General features: G+C 45.5%; 1 protein-coding gene across 1 annotated transcript in view; it reads right to left on the bottom strand.

The window, feature by feature from the left end:
* LOC124594486 (NFX1-type zinc finger-containing protein 1-like) overlaps nt 1-27,477 on the bottom strand; it is a 356,250-nt gene that overhangs the window by 312,558 nt on the left and 16,215 nt on the right. The window contains exons 8-9 of the mRNA XM_047132862.1: nt 937-1,020; nt 378-649 (exon numbers count right to left, since the gene is read on the bottom strand). Of these exons, the coding sequence (XP_046988818.1) occupies nt 378-649; nt 937-1,020 (356 nt within the window). The remainder of the gene's footprint in view (nt 1-377; nt 650-936; nt 1,021-27,477) is intronic.

The raw sequence follows: 27,477 nt of genomic DNA on the forward strand, positions 1-27,477 counted from the left end.
GACTTCTTTCAAATAATATTTCATGTGCATGTTTCAGTTTCCATTTTCTAATTTAATCATGAAATGGAAATGAGCGTATGGCATAGTTGGCTGGGAGGCCCTTATTCGGGGAAGTTTGGTCGTCAAGTGCAAGTCTTATTTCATCCGATGCCACATTGTGCGACTTGCGCACCGGTGATGAGAATGAAATGATGATGAGGACAACACAACACCCAGTCCCGGAGCGGAGAAAATCTCCAACCCAGCTGGGAATCGAACCCGGGCCTGCTTGCATGGGAGGTGAGCAAATTACCACCCAGCTAAGCAGGCGGACATTTAATCATGAGATTTTATGTCACAACAGAGTTTGTGTATTACATTGAAAGTTTATCACATACCTCTTCTTCATGAAATCTGTGGTTGATGAAAAACAGGTTTTTTGTGACCCCTTTCACCTTCTCATATTGGTAAACAGATGGTGCACTCTTTAATGTTGGATAAATCATTGGAGTGATAAGATTTGCTATTTCCGGCCTCATCCTGTGCTGAACTTCCAAACAGTCATATTGCATTCCATTCTGAAGCATCCGTTCAAACAACGAAATGTCAAAATTAAAATTTTTTGCTAACTCAAAGACTGCAGTTGAAGGTCGCAGCTGTTTGTGATCACCTGAAAATTAATAAGTTTTTTTATTGGCATCAAAATTTCCTAATATATGCAGGCAATTTTACACATCTGTAATTTTTCACAAGCTGTGCTTCAAATGCAAGGAATTCAGTAACAAAATAGACTACAAACTCTTGTTCGTGATACAATTCAATAAAATAAACACTGAATAATCATACACTATGTTACATAAAACGAAAAGACATTCTGTTAAAAAGTCATCTCTCTCTGAACCATTAGAAGTAGTTGTAATATTGAGCAGTTAGTTATCTTTTGGTTATCATACTTACCTATGAGAATGAGATGTTCACAGGCCTTTGTTAAAGAAATGACAACATGTGACTCTAGCACTTCTGCTGCTTCTTCAACTATTACTGAAAGGAAAAGAAAATTTCAATTACCAGTTTATTAAGTTACTCTTTATCAAAAATTTCTTAAAATATTATACCATGAGAAAATTATTTACATTACTATATTGTTTAACAACTACGTTTACAGGCACTTAACTATGTACTGTATACTGCAATCAAGTCAAAAAATGGGAAACTAATTAGTGCAAAGCTGATGTCACACAGAAACAGGACAAGTCGGACCATACATGGGGGGAGGGGGAGGGACGGAGGGGGGGGGGCAAATTTGGAGGGCGCTCAATCTGGCTGGAAGTCCAGAAAATGCCAACAAACTGTATTATAAAATATAAATAAAAAACACAATGTAACCAGTCACAAAACTTTAAGTATGTATTTACAATGTGTTTAGGAGGCTTCATTCCATCGTCAGCTCCTGATGATGAATTCTGAGTTTTATTATGTAAAATAAACTGGATATTTATTTGATCTGTTCAAAAAATTAATACCTGCTATTGTGTACAAGAAGAGGATCTATAATACTAAAATTAAATATAAGATGGTTTGAAGGAGCACAAAATTGATGCTGACCATGTGGACCATTAAACCCCTAACTAACCTGTTTCCACCAGTAACAATTCATTTCAGTTACTCTATACTAAGTCAAGTTTTAATGACTAACTTTATCTGATGCTGTTATTACATAATGTAATTTTCAAAGATTGGAGAATGCTCACATTCTGATGAGCAAAAACAGTTAATAAATCACACAATATGTGACCAGTGACAGTTTTATCTACACAGTGAGTGCGTTTCCAGATATAAATTCCCACATAATATAACAAACATATCAGTCAATGAAGTTTTGTAATTCAACTCTGTAATTTTGTTAGAATTTCTGGAGTAGTAGATCATGGTTGTTGCATAAAACTATTCATTAAAATTTTGTCCCGGTATGCGGGAGGTATCTTCAGATATAAAACACTGGCAATTGCATCAAAGCTGAAGGGCCCTCAAACTGCTTTTGATACAGTATATTATTTATTTCTAAAGATGTTTCCCACAGACAAGGACAAAACACTAGTGAATAGATTTGTGCATCAAGCATAGCCACTCAGAGAGGGAGTTTTAACAGAAGTAAACTCTGTATGTGAGGAACCTTTGTTTTGTTATCAATATTGTAATATTTTCCAAGAGTTAAATAGTCCTTGAGCATCACTTCATGTCTGATGTTTCATAGGCTCTCAGATAGATGTTAACTCTCTCATTCCAAACACACTATCACTTCATAAATTTATTCACAGAGTAAAGTTTCCGAATAAACTAATGGTGACTTTAATTCTGGTGCTTCATTTTTCTAATGAAAATCTGATTTAGTATGCCTTTTTTGAAACTATGCCTTCTGATTTGTGCATCATGATTGGTTTACCTGGCACCTTTTAAAGCCATTTCCTATAGATAGAACAGTTTTTCTCTGTATTTAGTTACTAGCCTTGCAGTCCAGTTCTGTGGAAAAAAAGCTGGAAAGTTTTCCAAAGTTAGCATTTCTTCGCACTGTTTATAATATCACAAAACTGCTGCCTAATAACACATTTATCTATTCATACACAGACACAAGCAGACATTTCTCAAATGTCTGCTTGTGTCTGTGTATGTGCAGATGGATATGTGTGTGTGTGTGTGTGTGTGTGTGTGTGTGTACCTGTCCTTTTTTCCCCCTAAGGTAAGTCTTTCCACTCCCGGGATTGGAATGACTCCTTACCCTCTCCCTTAAAACCCACATCCTTTCGTCTTTCCCTCTCCTTCCCTCTTTCCTGATGAGGCAACCGTTTGGTGCGATAGCTTGAATTTTGTGTGTATGTTTGTGTTTGTTTGTGTGTCTATCGACCTGCCAGCGCTTTTGTTTGGTAAGTCTCATCATCTTTGTTTATATATATATAGACACACACACACACACACACACACACACACACACACACACAACAATGGTGCCCCTCCTGATCAGTAATACGGGATTCTTGATCTTTGTTACATCATCCTTTCTGGCCTTAGGTTACACCTTATTCTCTACACTGTCACACTGTTTTTTAGTGTGTTTGTCAGTCTTCATTATTTTGTTCACAGTCTCCACAGCATTGAAGCTATTTCAGATGGTTAAACTGATGTTATCAGACTTGAAACATCACTCACAGATTTGGAAGCCTTGTCTCCAATCTAGTTTTTGGATCTGGCCCTAACATTACTATTGCTGCCTTCAACTTACAATAGAGCTAACTCCTCTTGTATCACTACCCAATCAGCTTTAAGTTCTGGGATTCGCTGTGAGCCATACCCAATCAGCTATAAGTTTCAAGATTATCTCTGCTAGTATTAGTCTAGTAAAAAAAAGGTAGACTGGAGGAAAAAATTGTGCAGTAAAGGAGTTTTGTGCAGTGGTAGGGGTGAGCATCATGAAAAACATGCTAAAAATGCTGACTGGTGGGATGTGAGGATGGGGGTGGAGGGTAATGGGTAAAGGTCACTTTTTAAGTTTTTCTTGAATATCTCAAAAACTGCAGCATCTATCAAAATTGTTTCCCAGCACAAAATTAAAATAAATTAAATTTCCTACAATTTCTCTAGGACTGACAGTGCCCAAACAAAGGGGGTGGAAACATCACCGATTATTAAAAATAATGTTTCAACACTATAAAATTAATATATATAGTTAAATAACATGAGTTAAGAACAAATATTAAATGAATGTACCTCATGTCAGTGCAGTAGAATCGTATTCAGAGATAAATTGTGTCATGTGGGTGTAACAGTGTGTATAGACATGTGTGGAGTTCAGAAGTGTGAGGGAAGTTAGTTTGCTGGACTCTGGTCACGTACTTTCCTCCTTCAAAGTTCAGCAAAAAAAACGAGCGAGCAGGCACTTCCTCATCCTCTCTGCTGCACTATGCCACAAAAACCAACTGCAAGGTGTTCACAAAGTTATAATGACCCTTCTACAGCTCACTGGTGACACTGTATGCGACATGCCTGGGAGTGTTTATTCCTCCCACTCCCATGCTCACACCACATCAGTCGGGATTTTTAATATGTTACTCATTACACTCCCCACCCCCTTCCACTGTGAAAACATTGTGACTACACAAATTTTTCCTTCTCATTTTCCTTCACTGACTAGAGTGTACTGTATGGAAATAGTGACAGTCACTGCCATCTCTAGAAATAACCAATATCATGCCTCACAAACATCAGTTCACAACATCCCGAATGAGAATAATGCTGACTTTCATTACACTTATTTCAATTGCTGACAATTTGGTGGCATTTTGCAGACTTGCACATTCTGACAGCAAAAATTTGCTATTGGGATCTGGTTCTACATCTATACACTGCAAACCACCTTCAGGTGCAATTGTGTACCTCAACAACTAGCTCCCAATATTTATTTATGTGAATGTTTTCTTTTCTTCATTAGTAATAAGAAATGTGCACATTGCCACAGATGACAGCAAAGATAGGCTTTTAAAACCATCTTTGTCACAAAAGAGCAATGTCAGAAGAATATTCAATTGTTTAACAACTTTTGTTTCAATCTCGCTTTAGAGGACTTATAATTTTAGATCTCACACAAAAAGGACATGTAATTTTTACTCGTGCATCAACAATGTGTGTAGTAAGTGCTATGTGTGATAAAAAAATGCAAGAAAATATATATATTAAGAGTTATCGTAGCCGCAAGAATGTTTTTATTTGTTACGCCAATATTTGTTTACAAGCACTACTTTTGCTTGCAATCATAAGAAGAGGGAGTAATTTTTTCCACTCTGCAAGACATCTAAAATATATATATGTGCTGATGATCAAGATTTAGTGGATGGACTGTATGATCAGCAACCACAGAAAATTAGAAATAAATTAATGATGTCAGCATAACTTAATAGAGACTTTTATTAAATATACACTATGATCAAAAGTAACTGGACTCCCCCAAAAACACCGAGCGAGGTGGCGCAGTGGTAAGACACTGGACTCGCATTCGGGAGGACGACGGTTCAATCCCGCGTCCAGCCATCCTGATTTAGGTTTTCCGTGATTTCCCTAAATTGCTCCAGGCAAATGTCGGGATGGTTCCTTTCAAAGGGCACGGCCGACTTCCTTCCTCGTCCTTCCCTAATTCGAATAGACCGATGACCTCGCTGTCTGGTCTCCTTCCCCAACCAACCAACCAACCAACCAACACCCCCAAAAACATCTGTTTTTCATATTAGGTGCATTGTGCTGCCACCTACTGTCAGGTGCTCCATACCAGCAACCTCAGTAGTCATTAGACACCGTGAGAGAGCAGGATGGGGCACTCTGTAGAACTCATGGACTTCAAACATGGTCAGATGATGTCTGTATGCGAGATTTCCACACTCCTAAACATACCTAGGTCCACATTTCCAATCTGCTAGTGAAATGGAAACATGAAGAGACACATACAGCACAAAAGCATACAGGCCGACCTCATCTGTTGACTGACAGAGACCGCTGACAATTGAAGTGGGTCATAATGTGTAATAGGCAGACAGCTAACCAGACCATCACACAGGAATTCCAAACTGCATCAGGTTCCAGTGCAAATTCTATGACAGTTAGGCTTGGTTTTCATGGTCGAGCAGTTGCTCATAAGCCACCCATCACAATGCCTCGCTTGGTGTAAGGAGCGTAAACACTGGACAATTGAACAGTCAAAAAACATTGTGTGGAGTGACGAATCACAGTACACAATGTGGGGATCCAATGGCAGGGTGTGGGTATGGCGAATGCCCGGTGAACGTCATCTGCCACCGTGTGTAGTGCTAACAGTAAAATTCGAAGGTGGTAGTGTTCTGACGTGGTCGTGTTTTTCATGGAGGAAACTTGCACCCCTTGAGGTTTTGCATGGTACTATAACAGCACAGGCTTACATTGATGTTTTAAGCACCTTCTTGCTTCCCACTGTTGAAGAGCAATTTGGGGATGGCGATTGAATCTTTCAACATGATCGAGCACCTGTTCAAAATGCATGGCCTGTGGCAGAGTGGTTACATGACAATAACATCCCTGTAATAGTCTGGCCTGCACAGAGTCCTGACCTGAATCCTATAGAAAACCGCTGGGATGTTTTAGAATGCCAACTTCGTGCCAGGCCTCACCGACCGACGTGAATACCTCTCCTCAGTGCAGCACTCTGTGAAGAATGGACTGCCATTCCTCTAGAAACTTTCCTGCACATGACTGAAAGTATGCCTGTGAGAGTGGAAGCTGCCATCAAGGCTAAGGGTGGTCCAAAACCATACTGAATTCTGGCATTACCGATGGAGGGCGCCACAAACTTATGTATCTCTCATTGTGTAAATTTCATGCCAGTTCACACTCTTTTATGTTAGCTGTTGGGGTGTCTCCCTGTATGGTTATTACAAAATCAACCAACAGACCTAACATGGTTGGTGACTGATTTTCCAGCACAAAGTCATAGCTAAACATGAATAGACTTTTTCTAGTGTATGTTAAATGCACATACACAAAAATTTTGTCATTACTGTGTAAAAGAAAAACTAATTTTTGTCTATTTTCATATAGCATTAGTATGAGTGCATCAAAAGCTATTATTATATGAAAACGAGGAGCAGACAATTAAAAAGACCAATTTATCCACCAATGGGAGACGTAAGTGAGCTGGTTGACTATGCAGAGAAGCTACAAAATTTGTGCAATAGCTTACATGCTTACACTTAGTAGCGTCTCTCTTGTCATATTTAGCTTTCTTTCCTTTTCCCTTCGCCATTTCCCTAGTAGAAAACTTATTGATCAAAAGGATTCAAAAATCATACCAACGTTATGAAAATTCCAATCATTTGTGTTGTAATACTTTTCAACAAATTGACAGGAATTTATCGAAAAGCGATTTCACAGCAACTTGCAGGTTTCAAGAGCAAGATTTATTTGCATAAAAATTTTTCTGCTGATTTTTATTAAATTTTTTGGTAATCAAAATGGCTGACCAAAAATTACCCATTGTTGATTGTAATTCAGAATGTGCAATCGGCCAAAATGGTGGTGATTTGCATGAAGCTGACATAAACCAGATATAGATATCACATATGTAACAAATGACACGACAGATACACGGACAAACTATGACAACACCATGATGATTGTGAACAAAACAGAGGAACTTCAAACAGCAATGTATTTTGACAACATAGGACGGACACCGATTATTGGTAATCCGAATATTACCATGCAAAGTACAGCAGACAGCAACGATAATAGTATCCCCGTTTGCAGTTACAGCAATTACTGACAACTATGATTACAAAATTCAATACAGTTACACAACAGCTTAGTAACTTGAACATAAAATGTTGCGAATTGTCACAAGGGTTTTCAGATTCCAAAACAGAACAAAAACAGGTGTTGGAAGATATCCAAAACAGTGTCACACAAAAACTCAATGATCTGACAGAAAGTCTGCACACAGAGACATCTGAAAATTTAAAGGAAATGAAGAAACAATTAAAACAGGAGTTAATTTCTGATGTTAAGGAAAGTACTGAGATTTTGAACAAAAAGGTAAGTTCAATTAGTGACAAGCAAAACACACAGAAAGTGAATTAAAGAAAATAACGGACATAAATAATAGTATAAGAGCAAATCAAAACCAAATGTGTAATACTATAATGAAGTGACCACTGTCAACAAGCTACACAAGGACTATGAAGGTTTACCACTGGCAGTAGAGGAGTTAACATTAAGAGCAGAAAGCTTGGAATTAGAGTCTGAATGTGCCAAAAGAGAAAGAACTCAGATAAGGAAAAATTTAGACAATATAACGAAAACAGCAGAAGCAGGTACCTTAGATCAAAGTAGTACATTAGCGCAGAAGGTAGTATCGGAATGTAAAGTATATAGACATGGTAGAAGAGGCCATGAAGAAAAGGGAAACCGAATCATCAAATGAAGTAGGTCAGGTTGCTAATATTCAACTACCTGTGCCAAAGATTGATGCATGTAATAGTTCTCCACATCTTGTTACAAGCCCAATAGCGAGCATAAGTAAAGACTGTAAAATTTTGTAATTTACCTGCAGCAGTCCCTGCAACATATGCACAATTGCTACACAGTGCTTTGCACACTTGTAACAACACACCATTGTCAGATAATGCTGCATGTTCAACATTTATCTTCGGTGGTGAAGGGTTGCTTAGACATAGGCAGGTTTCCATGTATTCGACAGATAGAAAGCGGATAAATCAAGTAGTTTTTATCAGTGCGTACCACAATGTATTTCTGTGTTAACTGGACAGAAGCTCAAAAAGATTTGTTGTTGGCAATAGCCAAGGTGACATTCTTTTGTGGGCCACTGAAATGGCAGAATGTTGTCGCGGCTGAGAGCAATTTGAACATGCTTTCTTAGACAAGTACTGGTAGGCAGCAATTTAAGAAAGATTAAGATGTGAAGCCTTTAACCTGTCTCCATTTAACAGCAAGCATGGAAGCTTGTGGGGTTATTTGGAAAAGTATTTAAATAAGACCAGATATTGGACCAATCAGATATCACAGGTGGATGTATTAAAGAGCCGACTTCTGCTACACATAAGGGAAAAATTAGTAACCACAACTCCTAGTACTTTTTGTCATTTTTGGATTCCACTAACCTGTTTTATGAAGAGGCACCATGGCAACATAAAGCAGCAGATAAACACCTCAACCTGTCTTTAGAAAGCAAACTGTAAATAATAATGTTACTACACAACAAGCATGGCAACCATATATGACGCAGTACGTACAAAAAGGTAATGGAAATGGGATAAACAAAAGATTTAAGCGAGGTTATCAGAACGACATGAACAATTACAACGGACAAGCAAACTACAGTCTGCCAACATCAAGGCTAGCCGCCGCCTATATGTGATACCAGCCAGCTTATGCAGTGGCAAGCGATCAGCAAAAATCAAATGTCATGTGCTGTGCCACAGCCAACCTTTGGACAATATAACAGAGCAAACTATAGTTTCACACGAAGGTGGGTCACGCGCAGCCAATGACACAAATTGGTGTAAAACAACACACACTCAACAGCTCGCTGAAGTTACTTCAGTCACCAAGGTCAATGCTCCTGCACCGGCAGAAAACTCCAACTGGTTGCAGTGAGACCCCACAGCCTGGTTGTAGATTATGCAAAGGAAAATGGTAGCTTCTACAAATTCTCAAAAACACACATTTCATTGTGTTGATATACAATGAAATTCAGGGTGACATATTCTTTTGTGGAACCACAAACACTGATTTGCTATGAAATAAATTATGTATCCAAAACACTCCTACTGGTAACTTACAAAAAAAAAAAAAAAAAATTATAAGAAGCATCCAGAAATTCTCAAAAATAATCCATCTCTCACGTAACTGTACAACGAAATCAGAGAATGACTGTTTTGAACAAGGATAGGCTTACTGTTTTCAAAAAGTTTAAAAGAGTACAATTAAGTTTAAGCCTGTAATTAACAATAATAGTAAGAGTTTATCGCAGCAATCATAAATGTTCAAAATTTCACAACATATCACAATACAAATGGGTATTGATTCAATCAATGTATATAAATAAACGTGCATATTGCATGAATTTTTTGCTTAGCCGATTCTGTGCACACTTCTACACTAGTATCCCAAAGAAGAACACTGCAGCTTTAGTTTATCTCAGTTAAATTCACTAAAATGTGCAGTACATACAAAGCACGTCTTTCGCCTGTTGCCTATTGAAGTTATTTGTTGAATAAAATATAACAACAAAGGGTTTCTAAATTATAGCAATAACGGAACTTCCTGGATGCAACACTATGTAAAGTAAGTGACTGACGTGTGGGGCATAGAAACACATAAGAGGATGTTATATTCACACTAGCTTTTCAGCTCTTGCTGTTTTTGCAGTAAAGTACATATGCCCACACACACAACCACATAGACACCCAAACACACACTCCCGTGCCTGCAGCCAAACTGATATTGTTTATCCTTAGGCCCATCCCAGAACCACTCCCTTGAATCTACCTCTCTCCTCACCCTTACCTCTCCTTTCACTCTTACCTTGTACATGCTTCCTGAAGTCCATAAACTCAAACACTGTGGCCAGTTACTGTGGTCCTAATGACAGGATCTCAGTCCACTTTGAGCAACACCCACAACCTACCATCTTATATAAAAGAAACCACCATATCCTCCACTGACTTGGCACAGTTTCTGTTCCTTTATGACATGGCACCCTGCTCGTCACTGTTGAAGCCACCTTTCTCTACACTAACATCCCTAATGCCCACGGCCTTGTCACTAAGGAACACTACCTTTACAAATGCCCAACACTCCAAACCTACAACCTTCTTCCTGGTCCTTATCCACAATTACTTCTCCTTTGAAGGCATCACCTATAAACAAATCCTTGGTACTGCAATAGGCACCCACTTGGCACCATGCTATGCCAAACTAATCATGGGCCATTTAAAGGAATCCTTCCTAACCACCTAGAATTCCAAACCCTTTAACTGGTTCAGGTTCACTAATAACATCTTCATGATGTGGACCGACGGTAAGGACACCCTATCCACATTCCTCCAGAACCTCACCACCTTATCCCCCATTCGCTTCACCAGATCCTCCTCAACCCAACAAGCCACCTTCCTCGATATTGACCCGCATCTCAAGGATCATCATATCAGTACCTCCATCTGTATCAAACCTCCCAACCACCAGCAATACTTCTGATTTGATAGCTGCTACCCCTTCTACACCAAGAAGTGATACACATACAGCCTAGCCACCATCCATGGCTGTAGCATTTGTAGTGACGAGCAGTCCCTCTCCTAACATACCAAGGTTCTCACTGAGGCCTTCACAGACTGCAGTTACCTTTCCAACCTTGTACAGCGATAGATCTCCCATGCCTTGTCCCTTCACCCTTCAATCACCTACCACCTGTCACCATATCCACCGTCAAGCCAAGAAGGACCAAAGGACCACTTTCCTTCTGACTAAGTACCAGCCAGAACTGGAGGAGATGACACACTTTAAGCCAGGGTTTCGACTACTCTTGCTCTGCCCTGAAATGAGGAATATCTACCCACTATCCCCCACCATCACCACCAGCAGTATTCCGCCACCCATCGAACCTATGCAATATTTTTGTCCGCCCCTCCTTCCAACCCGATGCCTGATTACTCATGTCCCTGCAATAGATCTAAGTGAAATACCTGTCCCATACATCCTCCCACCACCACCTGCTCCACTCTGGTCACAGACAACACCTATCCCATCAAAAGCAGGGCTACCTGTGAAAGCAGTCATGTGATGTACCTGCTAAGCTGCAACCACTGTGATGTTCTCTACATGGACATAAAAATCAACAAGCACGAATGGCCACTGACAACTGGACCACCCAATTGCTGAACATGTTGCCCAACACAATGTATGTCACTTAAATGACTGTTTCACAGTCTACACCATCTGGAACCTTCCTACTAACAACAGCTTTACTGTATTACACAGGTGGGAAATCTCCCTGCAATATATTATACATTCCCGTAACCTCCTGGCCTCAACCTTCACTATCCCCTGACCTTCACCTCACTAGTCCCTTCTCTCCTCCCACTCCAGCACTAAACAGCCTTCTATTTGATCAATGTACATACTTGTCTTCCCTCCTCTACTTCTGTCCTTTTCCGATCTGTCCCTACCCACTTCCGCTCACCGACAAACCTCCCTATTGCACTACTGCAACTAACAACCCTATCCTGTACTCACCACATCCCTGGACAATCCCACAAGCATCATTACACCTTCCCCAACTCTATCCTGCTATCCCTTCCCTTCCCTGCCCCAGTCTCCTCCTTACCCCCACCACCCACATATAGCTTCTCCCATCAGGTTTGTTTGCTGTATGCAGTCCAGCCTAGAAAATGTAAGGTGATGCAGTAGGAAACAGATTAGCAGAGGTTTAGGCCAGGGGGATTGAGAAGGTGCAGGATATACTACAGAGACGATTTCCACTGTATGGTTCAGAGAAACTAGTGCTGAATGGGAGTAACCAAATGGCTCATTCAGTGAAACAGCTGCTGAAGTCATTTGTGTTGTGATATACAGCATGTTCAGCAAATGGATGATCAAGTTTGCAGTTGGCCACAGTTTGGTTGGTTGGTTGGTTGGTTTAAAGGTGGGAGAAGGGACCAAACTACGAGGTCATTGGTACCTTGTTCCTAATAAAACAATGCCACAAGTGTGAGAATAAAATGGACAAAACAAATAACACTAAATACAAAGAGTCTAAAAGCACTAGGGTGGAGGACACAGAGGGACAAAGGACATGCACTAAAAACTACATACATGGATAAAACATAAAACTAAAGCTGCTGTGGAGGCATTGTCGCCCAACACCAAAGGCAGGATGCTGGGAAAGTTAAAAGTCTGCCGCAGAGCGGCTAAAAGTGGGCAGTCCAGCAAGAGGTGGATGACAGTCATTTGGGAGCCACGACACTGAGGTGAGTCCGAGTAGGTAACCCTGCATTAGCGACGTTTGGCCAATACGGAGCCAGCAGAGGACAACTGATTCCCTGTGAGAGGCCTGCATGGAAGACTTCCACACATTCATAGTCTCCTTAATGACACACAGTTTGTTGTGCGTGCTGTTATGCCATTCCATCTCCCAAAGCCGGCAAACCCTGCGGTGTAAGACAGAATGCAAGCCAGCTTCGGAGATGCCTATCTCCAGAAGCGGTTCTGCGTCACCTGTTTGGCCAGCCTGTCGGCAATTTCGTTGCTGGTGATTCCGACATATCCTGGGGTCCACACAAACACCTCTGAATGGCGGGACTGTTCCAGGGTGTAGATGGACTCCTGAATGGACGCTACCAGATGGTGGTGAGGGTAGCATTGGCTGATAGCTTGTAGGATGCTCAATGAGTCAGTACACAGGAGAAATGACTCACCGGGGCATGAGCGGATGTACTCAAGAACACGAGATATGGCCGCCAGCTCTGCAGTGAAAACACTGCAGCCAAGTGGCAAGGAGTGCTGCTCAATATGTCCTCCATGAACAAATGCGAAGCCTACGTGACCATCAGCCATTGAGCCGTCGGTGTAAACCACTTCCGAGCCCCGGAACACATCAAGAATCGAGAGGAAGTGACAGCAGAGAGTGGCAGGGTTAACGGGGTCTTTAGGGCCATGTAAAAGTTCCAGACAAAGCTGCAGCCAAGGCGTACACCATGGAGGCATACGTGAACAGACCACAAGTAGAGGTGGTAAAGGGAAGGAATCCAGTTCAGAGAGAAGGGACTGCATGCGAACCGTAATCGTTAGCCCCGATCTGGGCCGCCGATGTGGGAGATGGACTGCCGTGGACGGGAAAAGGAGACGGTAATTCGGATGGTCAGAGGAACTATGAATTCGTGCTGCATAACTGGCGAGCAGTTTTGCACGTCTGATCTGCAGTGGAGGGACACCAGCCTCCACCAGTACATTGGTCACCGGACTTGTCCTAAAAGCTCCTGTCACTAATCGAACCCCAAAGTGCTGCACAGGGTCGAGTAAATACAATGCTGAAGGCGTTGCCAAACCATAAACCACACTCCCATAGTCAATTCGGGAGTGGACAAGGGCTCTGTAGAGCTGCAGCAGCATACAGTGATCTGCACCCCAATTGGTGTTGCTCAGGCAATGGAGGGCATTGAGGTTCTTCCGTTCTTCCAGCACTTTTGCTTAAGCTGACGAAGATGTGGGAGCCAAGTGAATCAAGCGTCGAAAACCAGTCCTAGGAATTGATATGTCTCCACTACAATCACTGGATTGTCATTAAGGTAAAGTGCGGGTTCTGGATGAACGGTACAACGCCGACAGAAGTGCATGACACATGACTTTGCGACTGAAACCTGGAAGCCGTGGGCTAGAGCCCATGACTGCGCTTTGTGGATGGCTCCCTGGAGGCGCCGCTCAGCAACAACAGTACTGGAGCAGCAGTACGAAATGCAGAAGACGTCTGCATACAAAGAGGGTGAGACGGAGGGCCTGACAGCTGCTGCTTGACCGTTAATGGCCACTAAAAATAGAGAGACACTCAATACAGAGCCCTGCAGGACTCCATTCTCCTGGATATGGATGGAACTATGGGAGTCACCAACTTGGATATGGAAAGTACAGAGCGACAGGAAGTTTTGGATAAAAATCGGGAGTGGTCCCCAGAGACCCCATTCGTACAATGATGCAAGGATATGATGTTGCCATGTAGAGTCGCATGCTTTACGTAAGCAAAAAAAGACGGTAATCAGGTGTTGCCGCCTGGAAAAGGCTGTTTGGATGGCAGACTTGATGGACACCAGATCGTCAGTGGTAGAGCGACCCTGGTGGAAGCCGCACTGACATGGGGCCATCAAGCCCCGTGGCTCCAGGACCCAACCCAACTGCCAACATACCATACGTTCCAGCAGCTTACAAAGAACGTTGATGAGGATGATGGGGCAATAGCTATCCACATCAAGTGGGTTTTTACCAGGTTTGAGCACCTGAATGGTGGTGCTCTCCCGCCATTGCGATGGAAAGACGCCATCGCACCAGATCTGGTTGAAGACGATGAGAAGGTGTCGCTTGTAGTCAGATGAGAGAGGCTGTGGATGCGATCAGGCCCAGAAGCTGTGTCGGGGCAATGTGCAAGGGCACTGAGGAGCTCCCACTCTGTAAATGGGGCGTTATAGGATTCACTGCAGCGTGTAGTGAACGAGAGGACTTTCTCTTCCAGCCACTGTTTGAGTGTGCGAAGGCTGGGGGGTAATTCTCTGATGTAGAGGCTCGAGCAAAGTGCTTGTTAATCGAATTTGTGTTAGTACATAACTCGCCATTTATGGTAACACCAGGGACTGCTGTTGAGGCCTGGTACCCGAGAAGATGTTTGATCTTTACCCAGACTTGGAAAGGTGACGCGTGGCACCCAATGGTGGAGACGTATGTCTCCAAACACTCCTCCTTCCATTGTTTGACAAGGTAGCAAACACAGGCACAGAACCGTTTAAAGGCTATGAGGTGCTCCACGGAAGGGTGCTGCTTATGCCACTTGTAGGGCTCACCGACGCTCTTGAATTGCTTCAGCGACTTCCGGCGACCACCAAGGGACTGCCTTACACCTCAGGCACCCTAAAGAGTGAGGGATCACATTTTTTGCCGCAGAAACAATTTTGCTAGTCATCTGCTCAACCATCACATCGACGTTACCGTGTGGGGAAGATTCACCGTGTGGGGAAGATTCAGAGGTGACAGCAGAGGTGAAAGTTCCCCAGTCCGCCTTGTTAAGTCCTGGGCTGCAAATTGATAAATCAATGGCCAAGTATCTACCATGAGCCCCACTGAAATGTGTGGCAGCCCCAGTATTTAAGAGGCAGAGGTCAAATTGCGACAGTAAAGTTTCAACATCTCTGCCTTGGCCAGTAAGCATGGTACCACCCCACAACGGGTTATGGGCTTTAAAATCTCCCAGGAGTAGGAAAGGTTTAGGGAGTTGATCAATCAGTGCAGCTAATACATTCAGGGGTAGTGCACCATCTGGAGGAAGATATACATTGCAGACAGTTATTTCCTGCATCATCCTATTTCTGACAGCCTCAGCTTCAAGAGGGGTTTGAAGAGGCACATGTTCACTACAGATCGAGTTTAGGACATAAACGCAAACTCCACCTGACACTCGATTATAGTCGCTATGGTTCCTGTAACATCCCTTATAGCCACAGAGGGCAGGGGTCCGCATTGCTGGGAACCAGGTTTCCTGGAGGGCAATGCAGATAGCAGGTGTAAAGCTTAACAGTTGCTGTAGCTCAGCCAGGTGGTGAAAAAAACAGCTGCAATTCCACTGGAGGATGACATCGTGAGACTGGGAAGGCACAGAACAGTCAATGAGGCAGTTTACGCCTCAGAGTCACCTGCTGCCACCGATTTATTGCCTGAGCAGTCTCTGTCCATTGTGTCTGAGGGTCTGGTGAGATCTAGGTCCTCAGCAGACGCCAAAATCTCCACCCTATCCTCAGCCACAGACCTTGTAGGTAGCGGTGGTGTGGATGCTACCGCAATTTCCTTGGTCTTAGGGGTTTTCTTTTTGGATTTCCCTCGCTGCTCCTTGGGTTTCCCTCGCTAGGAGGACTTCACTGGCTCTGTCTCCGGGACTGAGGATGAGCGTTAAGCCCTACGACCAGCTGCTTTTGGGTTCTTCAGCCACTGGCGGGTGTCTTCTTTCCCACTAGAAGAAACCTGGGAAGGGAGTGAATCAAGGGACCCCTTCCTAGTGAGAGAAGCTGAAGATGAATTACGCTTAGATGTGGGGATGGACATCTCCGATGGTTGGGGGGGTGTTGCTCCCAAAGTAGGTGGTGCAGGAGCAACAGGGAGGGAAATGCCCAACCACCATCAAGGTGGCAGGTGCAGTCTTCCGGATCTAAGAGGTGACTTGGGTTGGTGGAGATGATTGTGCCAGAACTGTTGTAGCGGCAGCGTAAGACAATGTCATATGCACAGGATGCAGGCTAAATTTTCTCTTAGCCTCAGTGTAGGTCAGTAGGTCTAGGGTCTTGTACTCCATGATTTTCCTTTCTTTCTGGAGAATCCTGCAATCAGGTGAGCAAGGCAGTTGACACAGATGGGAGGGGGGCACATGGAGTATTGGGATGTGATGGGCGTCCGCAATCTTGGCATGTGGCACTATAAGTACAGTGGGAAGACATATGGCCAAACTTCCAGCACTTAAGCACCACATTGAGGGAGGGATATAGGGCTTTACATCACACTGGTAGTGTGGTGTCACCGCCAGACACCACACTTGCTAGGTGGTAGCTTAAATCGGCCGCGGTCCATTTAGTACATGTCGGACCCGCATGTCGCCACTGTGTGATCGCAGACCGAGCGCCACCACAAGGCAGGTCTCAAGATACGGACGAGCACTCGCCCCAGTTGTACGACGACTTTGCTAGCGACTACACTGACGAAGCCTTTCTCTCATTTGCCGAGAGACAGTTAGAATAGCCTTCAGCTAAGTCCATGGCTACGACCTAGCAAGGCGCCATTAACCGTATCTGAAGATAGTCTTATTTGTATTATCAAGAGCGATGTACCACAACATGGAATAAAGTTAAGTATTTGAGGAGCTGCATACTTTTCTTATTAGAATTAACTACTTATCCTGTTCCAGAATTCACGCCCGTCTGCGTTAGATTTCGGCCTCCTCTATCTACCAGGTGTTGGCACATTTGCCAACACATCAGGTAGACCATCACCTTGACCATCTCGGGCAATGTATCACCCTCAAAGTCCAAGGTGAAGGCACCGGTGGCAACCTGATTATCCTTCGGCCCCTGGTGGACACGCTGGATGAAATGTACACCTTGCCACTCAAAATTGGCATGCAGCTCATCGTCGGACTGCAGAAGAAGGTCTCTGTGAAATATGATGCCCTGGACCATATTTAAGCTCTTATGGGGCATGATGGTTACAGAAACATCCCTCAGCTTGTCACAAGCGAGTAACTCCCGTGACTGGGCGGAGAATGCTGTTTTGATCAAGACTGACCCAGATCTCATTCTGGACAAGCCCTCCACCTCCCCGAACTTGTCCTCTAAATGCTCAACAAAAAACTGAGGCTTCATTGTCATGAAAGATTCCCCATCAGCTCTCGAACATACAAGGTACTGGGGCAAATAAGATACACTGCCATCCTTAGCCTGACATTCCTCCCATGGTGTGGCCAGGGAGGGTAATGATTTGGGGCCGTACTTCTGTGCATTGAATTGAGCTCATGATCACTTTAGAGACTACTGGTGTTTCACCACCAGCAAGAGATGATAGACTATGCTTCATCACGTGTCATCCGTCCTGATTCCACCCACTCCAACCAGGGGCCCTCCCCATGGGCGCCACCCAGCCGCAGCAAAAGCCACCTGGCAGGATGGCCATTGCCAGGAGTCCTGATGCCCCAGCTGGATGGGCATCTACCCCTTGGCATACATGGGGAGCCAATGGCGCAGACATCAGCAGAGCGATCCCTGTGTGATCAGGGGACTACAACCAACAGGGTATATGGCGGCCCCATCACAACGGACTGGCTACCGTGCTGGATATCTGGTGCAAAGAAGTCCATAGTCACTGTCGACGCAGAAATCGACACTGCATAGTGCATGGTGGAAAATGTGCCCAGGATGCTATCCTTGGCCAAGAGATGGAGAATGGGCAGGACTGCAATGTGACAATGAGAAAGTGGGCTAAAGATCTCAGTGCACGATGGACACGATGCACCTTGTAAGGCGCCCTTCCCCAATTGGCTCACTCTTTGGCAAAATTTTGAAGAATGGAGGCCAAACCCTACAGGGGACCATGACATAAAGGCCGAAACATGTGAAACTCTTTTTAGTCACCTCTTACGACAGGCAGGAATACCTTGGGCTTATTCTAACCCCTGGACCCCACAGGAGGGGGGGGGGGCACACAGTTTGGGAATGGCCATTCATCTGAGTAGTCCGTTGGTTACTTGTCATGCCCACAAAGATTGTTCTACACCAGTTGCAACAGAACTGATATATTACGGGGCTGCTTTCACACATGGCCCTTCCTTTTATTGGGTAGGAAATGCCTGTGACTGGACTACGGCAGGACGTGGTGAGTGGGTGTATGGGAGAGAACTTGCATCTCAACTGATTACAAGTGAATGATCTGTGGGGTGCAGGATTGGGAGCAGCACTGGAATAGCAATGGAAAAGGATATTCTGTAAATTGGGTGGGGGACAGGAGACTACTTTGGGTGATGTGGCTAGGATTTTGGGTTTCCCTCATCTCAGGGCATGAGGAGAGGTAGACGAAGCTCTGGTGAAAGATATGGCTGAGCTTTTTAAGGCCAGGGTGATACTGGGTGATCAGAGAAGTCTTGGTTGTTGGCTGGTTATCAGGTGTATTATTGTCAGAGGAAGAGGTGGCACAGGTTCAAATGGCTCTGAGCACTATGGGACTTAACATCTAAGGTCATCAGTCCCCTAGAACTTAGAACTACTTAGACCTAACTAACCCAAGGACATCACACACATTCATAACCAAGGCAGGATTTGAAACTGCGATTGTAGCGGTCACGTGGTTCCAGACTGAAGTGCCTAGAACTGCTCGGCCATAATGGCCGGCTGGTGGCACAGGTGGGTAGGATATTGTCTGTCAATAAAGGATCTGTATATTTCGAAAGCTTCTGCTTTCCACTGCAGATGCAGCACCCACAGGTGATGACACTGTATGGTAGAGACTTTGCTTACCAGTTGTCAAAGTGGAGGTTCTGTATAGGTGGTTGGTGCACTTCATATGAACAGATATAATTATAGAGCCATCTGAGAAGTGGAGATGCCCTCTAAGGAGATGGCTCATGGAGTTAAGAAGAACCAGGTGAAGTGGATTTGGTAGTCAGTGTTGAGGTTATTGTGGAAAAAGCAAAGGTTGTTCTTGTCATGAGTCAGTATCAAGAAAATGTAACCCAGGAACTGAATCAGACAAGGGGTTTTAGTTCTGACTGGATAGGAAGGATTCTTCCAAATGGCCCATAAATAAGTTGGCACTGGTTGGTGCCATGCACAGGTTTATTTATAGATTTGGCCTTCAAAGGTGAAAAATTTTGTGTCAGGGTGTGGTAGACTAAGAGGATTAGGAAGGAGGTACTGGGTTCGGCATCAGGATGTTGGGAAGGGTAGTATTCCAAAGACAGTAGTTTGTTCTGTGTGAGCATTGTATCCAGTTACAACAGGATGATCAGACCTGTATGACTAGGTTTACTGGGCCTGGGTAAAAGATAGGAATGTGGAGCATTGCTGGTGTGAGGAAGGAGATGCAGTCAAGTGTCAGGATTTGTGGTGGACTTACAGGATTGAGGAGCTGCCAGGGTCCTGTTAGACTTATGGGAAGGGATCATAAGATGTCGAAAAGGTGGTGGAGATCTTCAGCCATTTATTCTCTATGATTCATGATCACTGGGTGAAGCCATTGTCTGTGGGAAGGCTGATAGGTCTGGATTGGTTTTCAGGTTACGGATAGCTGTGCGTTTTGTAGGAGTAATGATAAACTCAATGGGGAGGCATTTAGGAAACGAAAGCGAGGCCAGGTCGGAAATGAAGAATTTCTGAAAGGTTGTACCAAGGGATGACTGTGTGGAAGAGGACGCAGATCTCTCTTGGAGGCAGTTGGCTGTTGTCAATGGGGTGCATGGCAAAGAAATGCTTTCACTGCAGAAAACATGTAAAGATTCTTTACAAGTCCAAAATGGCTGAACTTAGGTTTTGAGCTAAGGTGAGGATTTTAGCAAGTACTGAGACTTCTGCCAGGGTCACAGTTTTGGCAGAAAGATTGGAAACAGTATTTTGGGACTGGTACTCAGGAGCAGTGTTTTTCATGGAGGGTGGAGGAATTTTTTGGTTATGTGGAGGACAGTAAGTCAGAAACACATGATCCAGGAGCTGTGAAGGGTTGACAGTAAAGGAGGGGGGGGGGGGGGGGGGGCTGGGATCAAAAAAGGTAGGCTCTTACTTGAATATAGGTAATTCTAAGAGGGCTAAAGACAAGAGTAGCAGAACAGCTTCCTCAGATGATAATGGGAATGCTGTTCCAGTTTTCAAAGGGCAAGAGTTCCTATTGCAATGATGGCATTCAGAAAATTGTGGTCACAGAGTAAAAAGATTTTGCAAAAGAGTAAAGGCCATCAAGTATAGTTTGAGTTTGCGTTCTATGATTATGAAGGACCAGACTGGTGAGAGTGAGGAACTGATGGAATTGTAGAATGTACATTCTTGCAGATGCCAGTTATAATGGTAATCTGATTAGGTGGGATAGCATGTGCCAAACAATAATTCAGAAAGAGGAAGTGTGACTGGAGTTTTGCTAGGACAAATCCATAATTGTTAAAGTGCACTTCAGTGAATTTATTCGAATACACCACCTGGAAGACAGTCTGGCTATCTGCTGACGAGACCACTGATTCTTGCGGCTGGTATATGGTGCACGTCATAGTAGGAAAACTCTCTGCTGATAAGGCTGGGCGAGGACACCTCATACTGTGCAAGGAAGTGGAACGAACGCCACACACCACGACTGCATGCACAGTGCACGAAGCATTGTTTAAGTTTTGGCAACACTGAATAGTTTACAATAAATTATAGGTAATATAAGAGTGCAGTTTTTCATATCATATCCTGAGCCAATAATTAGTTTTTCACATCATGCCCCAAGCCAATAATAAAAGAATTTGTAAAATCCTTTGATTTTCTTTAGGCGTGCTATGGAGAAGTGAAGATCAGAAATGTGAGGAGAACAAGGTTTTGCCCATTGTGATGGATAGTGCCGCATACATGCTGAAGGGCACAGAGTGGTTGGTTGGTTGGTTGGGTGGAGAAGGGACCAAACTATGCGGTCGTCAGTCCCTCTGACCTTAGATTAACTAAAACCGATAAAATCCTACATTAGGAGAGGGAACTACAATGTCCATAAAATGATAAACCAACGACATGGAAGGAAGGAAAAGGGTGGAAGAAGAGGTGAGGGAAAGAAAGTGACTAATCACAGGGGTGGGAAGGAAAAAGCACAGGAGACAAGAGAGATGCTCAAGGCATAACAGACCTCGTAAAGAAAGGAGTGGGAAGGCAGAGGGCCGGGGAGAACCACCAAGCTCAGTTGAAGCCAATCCAGTCAGGGCGAAGGGGGGAGGAAGAGGGCCTGCCACCCCTCCACTCACCAATAAGGTGGAAGGTCCCTCCCTTAAATAAAGCAATAAAAACCCCCCATCACGAATAAAACTTAAAACGAGATCCTCCGGTGAGGCATTGTCAGCCAACACCAGGGGTAGCGAGTCTGGAAAGCTAAAAGTCCGTCGTAGGGTGGCTAAGTTGGGGCAGTCCAATAAGATGTGAGCCACAGTCAATATCGATCCACGACAGAGAGGAGGGTCCTCATGACGGAGGAGATAACTGTGAGTCAAAAAAGTCTGGCCAATGTGGACCGTCATAGGACGACAGAGGCCTTACGAGAAGCCCATAAGGAGGACCGCCATGGAGTTGTAGAATCCTTAATTGCCCTGAGCTTGTTCGGCGAAGAAAGATTGATCCATTTTGCATCCCAAAGGCCCAAAACCTAATGCCAAGCAAAGGTCTATTTCTGGAATGCCAACAGCAAGAGATGGCCTGGTAGTAGCTAATTTAGCCAGTTGATCGGCAAATTCATTGCCAGGAATCCCAACATGGCCTGGGGTCCAAATGAAAACCACTGAGCATCCACCTTGAGCAAGGAGAGAAAGGGAGTCCTGGATAGCAATGACCAATGGGTGGCAACGGAAGCACTGGCCGATAGCGCACAGACCGCTCAATGAGTCACTGCAGGATAGCCCCGAGCAGGGGCGGATATGGTCCAGTGCACACAAGATGGCTACCAATTCTGTAGTAAAAACACTACAGCCATCTGGCAAGGAACGAAGTTCTGTGCGTTGCGCATAAGCGTAAGCAAAACCAGTGCAGCCAGCAACCATGGATTCATCAGTATAGATCACTTCTGAACCCTGAAAAGAACTGAGGAGACAGGAAAACTGGTGGTGAAGAGCCATAGGAGGGACAGAATCCTTTGAATCAAATGAGAGATCAAGACGAGCTGCGGCCGAGAGACACACCACAAAGGGTAAGTGGGTGAGCGGAGAAGAAAGGCAGTAAAGGCAATTGCTGGAGCTCAGAAAAGAGCTACTGAATGCGGACAGCCATGGTAGGCCCACATCCTGGCCGCCGCTGCAGCAGGGTGAACTCCATGTCTGAATAAAGGAGACCATAATTAGGGTGCTTTGGGGTACAGCGAATGCGGATCACATAAGATATCAGCTGCTGCTGGCATAAAACTCACAGTGTTGGATCCCCGCCTCTGCGAGAAGGCTAAGTACGGGGCTAGTCCGGAAGGCACCAGTCGCAAGTTGGAACCCACAGTAGTGGATGGGGTCTAGTATCTGCAGTGTCGAAGGTGACCCAGAACCATAGACACAGGACTTCCATAATCGAAATGAGATTGTATCAACACTTGACACAATCGCAGGAGAACACAGCAATCTGCACCCCAGGAGGTACTGCACAGACACCTAAGAACACTGAGATCGGACCAGCATGTCCTCTGCAGCTGGCGAAGATGAGGGAGCCATGTCAATCGGGCATCGAAGACCAGACCCAAGAAGTGATGGGCGTCCACCAGCTCGAGGGGCTAGCCATCAAGCAAAAGTTCCGGACGGGGACGGACTGTACAGCGACGGCAGAAATGCATGACACAAGTCTTGGCCACCGAAAACTGAAAGCCATGGGAGAGAACCCATGAGTGTGCCCGACAGATTGCCCCCTGTAGACGGCGTTCTCAGTACCCGTTACAGGGGAGGCAAGGTAGATACAAAAATCATCAGCATACAAAGAGGAGAACATTGTCGGCCCAACAGCTGTCACCAGACCATTAATGGCTATGAGAAAGAGAGGGATGCTCGGCACGGAACCCTGTGGAACCCCATTTTCTTGCCGGTGGGGAGAGCTGTAGGAGGAGCCAACTTGGACCCGAAAAGAGCGACAAGAAAGGAAGTTACGGATAAAACCGGGCAAAGCGCCACGGATGGGCAAAAGCCGATCGGATAGCAGACTCCAGGTGGACCAAGTTATCCACCGTAGAGTGGCCACAGCGAAAACCACTTTGAGTCAATGACAAAAGGTTGCGGGATTCAAGGATCCGAAACGGCCACCGACTCACCATGCATTCTAGGAGCTTGCAGAAGGTGTTAGTAAGGCTAATTGGATGGTAGCTATCCAACTGAAGAGGCAGCTTCCCTGGCTTCAACACCGGGACAACAATGCTTTCCTGCCACTGGGTAGGAAAGACTCCCTCACTCCACAGACGGTTGAAGAGAGTCAGTATATGATGGTGGCCAACCACCGATATGTGTTGGAGCATTTGGTTATGTATCCGCTCTGGTCCAGAAGCTGTGTCAGGACAAAGGGCGAGGGCGCTGGCAAATTCCCACTCGCTGAATGGGGCATTATATGGCTCCGAGCAGTGAGAAACAAAAAACAAAGGCAGTCGTTCTGAACGCTCTTTCAGGAGAAGGAACTGGATACTGAGCCGATGCTGAAGCTTGAGCAAAGTGTTGTGCGAAATTTTCTGCTACAAAGTCCGGATTGGTAAGGACAACACCATGCACAGAAAATTCCTGCAATCCCAGTGGGAGGACGGTGGCCAAAAATACGCCTGAGTTTTGCCCAGACTTGTGAAGAGGGGGTGTGTGGTCCAACGGCAGCTACATATCATTCCCAGCAAATCTGTTTCTGAAATTTTATTAGGTGGCGGGCCCGAGTGTGGAGTCATTTAAAGACCAGAAGAGCAGTAGAATGGTGCCGCTTGAAGTGTTGAAGAGCACAGCGGCAGTCTTTTATGGCTGCAGCAATTTCCGGAGTCCACCAAGGGACTGTCTTCTGGCGGGGGCAGGGGGGAACCTGAGGAAGAAGTGATTCCTGAAAACAGCTGCTGAAAGGTTGGCGGCAGTCCAAGTCTGAGTACACTCATCAACGCTGGCATGTGGCATTACAAGGGGGGCGGGAGCAGAGGAGAAGGCACCCCAATCAGCCTTACATATGGCCCACCTGGGAGAGTGACGGAGTGAGAGACACTGAAGGTAGGTCAAAACAATCGGGTAAATGGTCGCTGTCACATAAGTCAATGTGGACGCCCCATTGAATGGAGGGAAGAAGGCCGGGATTGCAGATGGAGAGGTCAATGGTTGAGAAAGTGCCATGTGCCACACTAAAGTGTGTGGGAGTGCCTGTGTTTAGTAAACAGAGGTCAAGCCCTGCCAGAACAGCTTCAACTGTCCTGCCCAGGGCAGTAGTCGTATGACTACCCCAAAGAGGGTTGTGGGCATTTAAGTCCCCTAATAACAGGAAGGGAGAAGGGAGTTGTTGAGGAAGGGTGGTGAGGGCATGGGATGTGGGTTTTACAGATTGTGATTGGAGTGGCCAGATGGACCCTGAGAGCAATGGCTTCCAGAGTGGTATGGAGGGGAACCCACCTGAAATGTCCTTGCGGACTAAGGCGCAAACACCACCAGAAGCCCGCAAGGGGCCAATTTGGTTCCGACAGAAAGTGTGGAACCCACGAAGGGCGGGTGAGTAAGAACTGACAAAATGGGTCTCCTGGAGTGCAATACAAGCAGCAGAGTAGAAGGAAAGAAGGGGAAGCAAATATCCACTACAATTCCACTGGAGGATTCTCAATCCGGAGTCCAAAGTGGAAGTGAATGGTCCGGAGTCGGTCACGCCACCGAGTCGCTATCCGTCACCGATAAGGATGGGGTAATATACACGTAGATGGGGTCAGACTCTGTTGGTTCACTGACTGTAGGAGGGGAAGGCTGCACCTCAGGGGGGTACCAGAGGGGCCTTGCCCTTGTTCCTGCTTATTCTCTTGGGAAGGACGAGAAGGGCAGACTTCAGCAAGGGCACACATGGAATTACACTGGGCAATCTCGGCGCCCACTGGCTGCGGATCACGCTGCTGATGTGGAGCAGTAGACTGCCTTTCAGGGGGGTGGCAGGAAGAGGAGTTCCGGGAGGGAGCTCCACTACCAGCGGCTGCCGAAGGAGGGGAGCACTTCTCCAGTGGGGGAGGTGGAGCAGCACCCAAAGGGGTGGGTGTGGGTACTGAGGGGGAGGGGAAGTGGGAAAGGGGGGAGGAGGAGGAGGCTGAAGGCATGGGGCAAAGGGGGTGGGCTGTGAAGAGGAGGGGGTAGGAGGGGGAATGGGCGTAATTGAAGCAAAAGTAGAAGTCATAGACACGGGATGGAGCTGGTCATATTTCTGATGAGCCTCAGTGTAGGTGTACTCTTGAATCCTTCTTTCTTTCACAAAAACTGGGCATGTAGGCGAGCGTGGAGAATGCTGTCCATTACAATTTACACACATTGGCGGGGGAGCATGGAGTCACCACAGAGGGGATCAGTGGTGCAGCAGGAAGACGTGTGCCCAAACCGTAAGCATTTAAAGCACCTCATCGGAAGCCGAATATAAGGTTTTACATCACACCGATACACCATTACCTTGACCTTCTCTGGGAGGACATCCCCCTCAAAGGCCTGGATAAAGGTGCCCATAGCGATGAGATTGTTTGGAGGGCCTCGCTGCACATGGCAGATAAAACGAACTCCTCGTACGGAGCTCCTCATCAGTTTGCAGAAGGAAATCTCAGTGGAAAATAATACCCTATCAATTCAACTTCGTCATACTTATCTTCAATAATCTCCACGAAAAACAAAAGCTTGGTCGTGGCAAAACTACTGCCATCTGCCCTGGTACAAACCAGGTACCAAGGGAAAGGTTTCAGTCCAAGCCGGTGAGCTTGACCCTCCTCCCAGGGGGTGGCCAGGGAGGGGAAGGCCGAAGGATCAGAAGGAGGAGTGTCATGTCTGCTACCACTCTTAGAGATGGCCATAGAATGGCCAGGATGGTGAAGCTTTTGTCGCTTCATGCGCAAGACGTCCGCCCTAGTACCACCCACTCCGATCAGGGGCTCGCCCCGTGGGCACCACCCAGCCACAGCAAAAGCCGTCTGGCACAGCGCCCATTGCTGGGAGTTCTGGCGCCCCAAAACGATGAGCATTGACTCCTGGGCATACACGAGGTGTTAACAGCTCAGGTACTAGTAGTGTGATCCCTGTGGTTTCAGGGGGCTCGGCTAAGTGGGTACTTGACAGCCCAACCACACAGACTGGCTACCGTGCTGGTGACCTAGCAAGAGGGGGGCCAGGGTGCAAAAGGAAAGGGGAGGGGAGGTGGAGAGAAATCTGCACCATGGAAGCTAGGTAGGGAGTTCATCTCCAAATGGCTCACACTGAACGGAAAATTTTGGAAATGGAGATCAAACCCCAAGGGGACCAAAAATGCTGAAAAGGAGATGGAAACAGCAAACTAAACAATAGCCCAGACCAAAACAAAGCCAGGTTGACATAAAGAAGTCCACTAAGAGGGAAAAGAGGGGGCAGGGACAAAGGAGCAAGGATAGGGAGGGAGTGGTACAGGGATGGTAATGTAGCCTGGAAAGGAAAGGAAAGGAGACTGCAATAGCTCGGGGCCCGTGCGCGCCACACACATACCCACAAAAGGACTGTGGGACCCCAGGGGGGAGGTGGGGGCGGGGCGCAGAGTGTTTCTGGTTGTTTTACCCTAAAATTATTCACCTCACATGTCTGGCTCATTGCATCCATCGAGTCACTGAAGAGGCCAGAGCCAGACTGCTAGAGGTCAACAGCCTTATATTTTCGGCAAAGAAGGTTTTCATCAAGGAACCAGGTCAAGTGAGAGCTTTCAAGACTGCTTACCCTGACTGTCCTCCTGCCACCTGAACCCGTCTTGACAAGGTGGGGAACGTGGATTTCAGCTG

Source organism: Schistocerca americana, chromosome 2, assembly GCF_021461395.2.
Source record: "Schistocerca americana isolate TAMUIC-IGC-003095 chromosome 2, iqSchAmer2.1, whole genome shotgun sequence".
Classification (NCBI taxonomy): Eukaryota; Metazoa; Arthropoda; class Insecta; order Orthoptera; family Acrididae; genus Schistocerca; species Schistocerca americana.